This window comes from Drosophila novamexicana, unplaced genomic scaffold, assembly GCF_003285875.2.
Source record: "Drosophila novamexicana strain 15010-1031.04,08,12 unplaced genomic scaffold, DnovRS2.1 tig00000152-arrow-arrow-pilon, whole genome shotgun sequence".
In the NCBI taxonomy this organism is placed as follows: domain Eukaryota; kingdom Metazoa; phylum Arthropoda; class Insecta; order Diptera; family Drosophilidae; genus Drosophila; species Drosophila novamexicana.
In genome coordinates, this window is record NW_020824780.1 from 55,071 (window position 1) to 61,152 (window position 6,082).

General features: G+C 42.5%; 2 protein-coding genes across 3 annotated transcripts; both read left to right on the top strand.

Moving 5' to 3' along the window:
• Positions 1 to 280: 280 nt before the first annotated feature.
• LOC115758314 (trypsin zeta-like) lies at positions 281 to 1,437 on the top strand. 2 transcript variants are annotated; one of them, XR_004017418.1, is made up of 3 exons: positions 281 to 715; positions 781 to 1,053; positions 1,115 to 1,437. XR_004017418.1 is itself a non-coding variant. In XM_030698880.1 (3 exons), exons 1-3 carry the CDS (start codon positions 459 to 461, stop codon positions 1,187 to 1,189), a joined length of 609 nt encoding a protein of 202 aa, XP_030554740.1. In that variant the 5' UTR covers positions 281 to 458; the 3' UTR covers positions 1,190 to 1,437. The 2 variants fall into 2 exon arrangements, 1 of the variants encoding a protein (XP_030554740.1); XM_030698880.1 differs by having other exon boundaries at positions 777 to 1,053.
• Positions 1,438 to 2,143: 706 nt separating this feature from the next.
• Positions 2,144 to 2,973, top strand: LOC115758319 (trypsin alpha-3-like). The gene is made up of 3 exons (XM_030698886.1): positions 2,144 to 2,295; positions 2,357 to 2,627; positions 2,683 to 2,973. Exons 1-3 carry the CDS (start codon positions 2,165 to 2,167, stop codon positions 2,971 to 2,973), a joined length of 693 nt encoding a protein of 230 aa, XP_030554746.1. The 5' UTR covers positions 2,144 to 2,164.
• The last annotated feature ends 3,109 nt before the right edge of the window (positions 2,974 to 6,082 follow it).

A 6,082-nucleotide genomic window follows, 5' to 3' on the forward strand; every position in this document is an offset into this window, starting at 1 on the left:
CGTTTTAAGGTAATGCGGGAAGATAAGGTGTTGAAAAAAGATATCTCAAACTTTCGCCGGTTCAGGCACCGAAATATTCGCATGATTGAAAAATGTATAGAATTGATGATGTTATCATTAAGGGAACTGGAAGCTTTAAGCAAATCCCGATTTAGGAAACTGTCAACGCTTCATTATTTTGAAAATGATTTGTATATCTGTATACCCAGTTTACCCCTTGAGGGAAAACATATTTCAAAAGTGAACTACATTTAAAAACACTTTTTCTATGATTTTAACTGTACTTGGAATATTTTGATAATAAATAGTTAGTTAGTTAATTCGCGCATAAACAAGTTAGTTTGCAATGCCGGAGGATGGATATAGTGGTCGGAATTGGAGCACAATTCGACCCATAATTTGCCAGGAAATTTATTCAAAATTTTCATAAAAACTATTGGAAGCACTTGTAGCTCGAAATGAACTATCGAAATTGTTCAGTGAAAGAGACGTTACTGCTGTTTTTGTTGCTGTGCGTAGAACCCACTAAATCTGACAATCGCGTGAAACGCCTTTCAACGCCTGACTACGACAAGAACCGAGTGAAAGCGCTGGCCAAATATGTGGTCTCCATCCGGTCCCGTACACCTCGTCTTTACTTTGGGGACAATCATTTTTGTTGTGGTGCGATAATAGCGCCCAGATATGTATTAACTGCTGCCCATTGCGTCATGGAGTGGGTAGAAATGCATTTGTAGACCGCTAGATCAAATTTAATGTATGTCCCTTGCCCAAAGCAAGAGCAAATTCAAGTACTCCAGCCGGTCGATACTCGTTGTGGCTGGCACCCCGAACAGGCTCAAGTTCGTTGACGATGTCTCTGTGAATTTGCCAGTTAAGAACATATATGTACCTATTAATTTTACCAGTAAGAATACCAACAACATTGCCGTGCTGCTGCTAAGGGATCCGTTTCCCAAAAATAATCCACGCATTGGCATTATCAATCTTCCTAACTCAAATCCCACGTTCAATACGAGCTACACTGTCCTTGGCTGGGGAAGATTATATAAGGTGAGTTAATTGTTGTTAAGGGTGTTGCTGCAGCTAAGATATTTCACAATTTCACTTACAGGGCGGACCTTTGGCTACGAACATCATGCATATCAATATTACCCTTTGCATCGTGAGAAATGCAAATGCATGTTAATGACCTTTAAAGAGGAGATGCTGTGCGCCAAGCATAGTAATGACAGCGTCGATCAGAATCCCTGCGAGGGTGACGAGGGTGCGCCCATGATCTTGAACGATACTGTGTATGGTATTGCTACCTATCGGCTGGGCTGTGGCAGAAACTACCTGCCCTCTGTCTATTCGGATGTGTGGTATCACATAAATTGGATCAATAGTATAATGAATGCTGCGCAGCATTCCATAATAAAGATCACCTTGCTTTCACTGTCAGTGTGGCATTTTAGATTGGGCTCAGAGAAATATATGTATCCTAATTATAATATCGAAGTTAGTTTTTATTGCCATGTACCAGGTATCGGTAAAAGAAGAGGTCACATTTATTTGTGCAAATTTTTTGTTGCCGGCAGAAGTTGTCATTTTTAACATAAATATGTTTATATACTTTGGTTGGTATCAACAGGCGAGTGGATGCACGTCATCTATCAGTATTTTTCCCACGCTTCCCAAGCTTTTGAGAGGTATTGTCTGTTGTGGATATACACACACGTAAAACCAGAAAAACTTATCAATGATTGGTCAAATACAACAAAAATTATATAGAGGAATGCAATTTTTAAGGTGCGCGGCTGAAAGAAAAAAACCAAAGCACAGCTAAGTTATGTTTATTCCCGCAAATTGGAGCTGAGTACTGGTTTTCCCTAGTCAAGCACACACATTTGAAACACTAGTTGTCAGTCGAAAAAAATATTTTTAAGGGGATTTCTCCACACATTAACATGCATTAGTTGGGTCTGGGAATATGCATTACCATCTCGTCCTTCAGCTCTATTACGAATTCTTCCACTTTACAAAACTTGTATAAATGCAACACCGAAATTATTCAGTTTTAGATATTCTGCGCTATATCTGATGTTGGAGGCGATCGTGCGCGCCGATATCAAAACTGTGGAACGTACGAACGTTTACCTCAGCTCTAAAAAATGAACAGACAATGATGGTGGCCAAATATGTTGTTTCCATACGATCGCAAAAGCCGCAGATCATTTTTGGAGACAATCATTTCTGTGTGGGTTCCATAGTTGCGCCCAGGTTTGTTCTTACCGCTGCTGCGTGTACTATGAGGTGAGTATCTATTGGAGTTCTTATGAATACGAAATTGCCTGAAAGCCGAATCTGTCTGAAGCAATCGCAAAGTGAAGCACACATTGCGATCTATTGTTGTCGTTGGCGGCACACCCAACCGACTAATAGCCGTCAAAGATACAGTTACTAATAAGGTGCAAAGGATCTTTGTGGCGGATAATTTTGTACAACGCAGCACAAACAATATTGCGCTGCTCAAGCTTGATTCGTGGCCAACAGGTAATCCTAGCATCGATATAATTAACCTGCCCAAGGCGGAACCCAATTATGGTATCATCTATATGGTGGTTGGCTGGGGACGTATGTTCAAGGTGAGATGTGGCATTAACCCACTCGCAGTCATTCAACTTGCCCCACTGTCCACAGGGTGGTCCCCTGACTGGCAATCTAGTGCATGTTTTTGTGAAGCTGATGGATCGTAAGACTTGTCTGAGCATGGTGAAGACCTTGTATCCCGAAATGCTATGCGCAGGCAATTTTGAAGAGGACGGGGACAATAGTCCTTGTGCTGGCGACACCGGCGGGCCTATGATTGATAACACGCTGGTAGCCATCGTATCGCATCGCCTGGGCTGCGGCTCAAGTTCAACGCCTTCGATCTACACTGATGTGGTACCACATGGACTGGATAAACGACACAATTACCAACGCATCTAGCCTAACTGCAGATAGGTGCTGTATTTTTGCTGATACTCTCGCTTCTTTGTTTGACTGTCAAATAAAATGAATAGACTAGTGTTTTGCGTTTCTAAGCCGAGATGGTTTGTACCAGAGATTCAAATTTAATAAGCAGCTCCGCGTTAAGCCTTAAGGCGAGCTAATAGCTCGAGCCAAAGCCGAGCGCCAGCCATGCCTCTCAGCTGTTCACTTTTCAAAGAAAGTTTACTCCTTCAAGCAAGCGGAGTTTTCTTTGAAGACTCTTCGGCTTGACAGGAAAATTATTTGTAGAGTATCCAAAATGCAATCAAAGATACTGTTTCTAAGCTCTTGGTTCATCAGCTTAAGTTACTTATGCACACTCCACTTTGATAGCCCAGCAAGGTCCAGTATTTGCAGAGTATCACAAGTTGAAGTGCTTCTTGAGGCAAGCTAAGGCCTTAGTTGCCAGTTTTGTTGCATGGCAGCTTCTCCTAAATCTAAATTTGAGTTCTTTATTGCTTTCCTTTTTTTCTTTTGGAAGGAGGCAATTAAAATGCTCGCAAGCACCGCACAGACGCGGCCCCAGTTTGCAGTAATTAAGAACACGGTTAGCCGGTCGCCTTTCGGTCATTCGGCCAGAAGCCAGTCGGCCCACATCTCGGTGCTTTTTGCCATGTTGCTGGGTCAACAGGAGCGGCAACGTTTTGTGTGTGCGAAAGGAATGAAAAACCAATCGACACAAGTGGCAGGTGGGCAGGTGGCAGGTGGCAGCTGACAGGTAGATGCCCATACAAATAACCAGCCTGCCTGCCTGGCTGCCTAGTCGCTTGGTGGACGCACAAAACTTGAGGTCGTTTTCGTGGATGAATTGGCAGCTTGGTGGGCTGCCTCGACGGTTGCTGGCGCAGCTTGAAACCGTGTTTGATTTGATTTGTGCCCCAATATTGCTGCGCCTGGCAAGCAAACAATCAGCGTGTGCAAAGACAACAACGGCCACAAGTTGTTGCAACTGCAACATAAACCAGCGCACCACGTTCGCGACTCAGCAGAGATGATGGCCATACGCACACGCGTGGCCAAATTGACGTTGAGTGCAGCCACGGACTGAATCACTGAATTAGAACGAATAAACCGAGTTAACCGAATATAGAGTCCACTGGCAGCACAGACATGCATGGTGCATGGTGCATGGATTGGCAGAAGTGCCACACAATTTCCACATGCATTCTTCGCTGTTGGATGGGGTCTACATCAGAGCTGACACCAGACCTGTGCAGCATGGTGCAGTTAACAAACACCACCAAGCAGGTCATCAGCTCGTGTTTGCTGCAGCGCGACACCATTTTAATTAGTAGCAATAACTCAACCATTCATCGAGGTAGAAGCACACGTAGCACAAGGAATCAGTCTAGATCGTTTTATCAGGAAACTTCATTTTTAAGTCGTAACATCTTTCTGGATACTTTATCTAAGCTATGGTATCATATCTTGTCGAAAGCGTCTTCATTTTAATTAAAATTTCCATCTATATGATTGGAAAGTAAGAGTAATATCTCAGACTGTTCAATATAACATGTAAATCTTATAAATGATATAGTGCCTAAACTAAGGAAAGAACAACTGGCTCGAGCTTGGACAAATAAAAAGCTGTCAAAAAATAGCCGAACCAAACCCGAATCCAATATTTTATCCTTTTTGATAAGATATCGAACGGGAAAGGTTTATGTAGCCCGCATCCTATTTTATTAAAAATAAAATTGCTTCATTCAAGAATTAAAAAATCATGTCTTCAACGAATACTTTCTTTAGGCAAACTTATGGTTTGATTCGTAAAGTCCTCATCTAAGCTAAAGGTTGCAAGGATTTAGCACATCAACTTATTGCATATTAACTGGGACTAAATCTATGAATAAAATCAATTTACTAACTGTGTGAATAGATACAGTAAATTTATCTCAATTGATAGTAATGGAAATATTGCTACAAGAGCACAACCCCATGAGGGCTTCGCAATCACTTAACCTCTATGACCTCTCATCAACTTGTGTCAAGTGTGCATTTGATTTGCGACAATTAATAGTTACAAAATCTTTAGCAGACTGCAAAGCTCCTCAATTCACAGATAGCTGTACAAATGCAATTACGAAATGATTGCAATCAACATTAAGTTAGAAATTATCATCGAGCTGTAGGCGACGTGTTGTCATATCGAATTTGAACTCATGAACCCCGATGTCTGATAATACAAATTTGTATGTAACGCTGCCGCTGCGCATATGTCAGGACATGGACAATAGACGGCACCTGGGCTCCATTTATGTAATGAATTTCGTGCCACAGCGTCTCCAGCTCCTGCGGCTGCTCCTTTGCTACCCGACACTTGCCGAGCTGCTGCGCCGCGCCGTAGGCAAATGCGTAATGACAACATTAATGCAAACGACTTCATTTAATTAAACGCCCGCAAAGGCAGGGCGAGAGACTGAGAGAGAGAAAGAGACAGTGGGGAAGAGAGGCGGCTGCTAAAGAAAAGCAAACCCGAAACGAAACTGAAAATGGCATCCTTGTCATAGTCATCATTGAGTCAGATAACAGCAGATATCTGGCAGAAAGGCAATATCGCAGCACTCATACGCCCTTTGTACGCTTGAATGCGTATTAAGGTGCACGCCATTGGGAATACTGAATTGGGCATTGACTGTGTGCGACAAGTGGGCGTGGCAGGCAGCCGGAACCGCCGCTGTAGTAGTTCTTGTGCGCACGTGCGTGTAAATACTCATATATGTATATAAATATATATATATATATATGTGTGTGTGTGTGTGCGACAGGTGTACAGAGAGATGTGTCCACAGCAGCAGGCATCAGCCAATTCAATTAGCAGGCACAAACGTCCCAGCTGCAGCAGACCCACAAAGTAACAACAGACTACATATATATATACATATATATATGCATAAGGTATATACAGGTGTGTACTCTTATTTTGACCAAATGGCCAAGCTTAGCTGGCGTTTTATTCATAATGCTTTTAATAACCTGACCTGACCAAATGGGCTTGCTAGGCACGACTGACAGACTTTTGGGTACATGAAAGCTCAATTAAATTGAGCCGCGATGAAAAATATAC

Coding starts and splice junctions, on each gene's coding strand:
- LOC115758319 (XM_030698886.1), top strand. CDS start 2,165: ATGATGGTGGCCAAATATGTTGTTTCCATACGATCGCAAAAGCCGCAG. Junction 2,296..2,356: donor GCTGCTGCGTGTACTATGAG/GTGAGTATCTAT, acceptor ATCTGTCTGAAG/CAATCGCAAAGTGAAGCACA. Junction 2,628..2,682: donor GCTGGGGACGTATGTTCAAG/GTGAGATGTGGC, acceptor CACTGTCCACAG/GGTGGTCCCCTGACTGGCAA.
- LOC115758314 (XM_030698880.1), top strand. CDS start 459: ATGAACTATCGAAATTGTTCAGTGAAAGAGACGTTACTGCTGTTTTTG. Junction 716..776: donor GCTGCCCATTGCGTCATGGA/GTGGGTAGAAAT, acceptor CCTTGCCCAAAG/CAAGAGCAAATTCAAGTACT. Junction 1,054..1,114: donor GCTGGGGAAGATTATATAAG/GTGAGTTAATTG, acceptor TTTCACTTACAG/GGCGGACCTTTGGCTACGAA.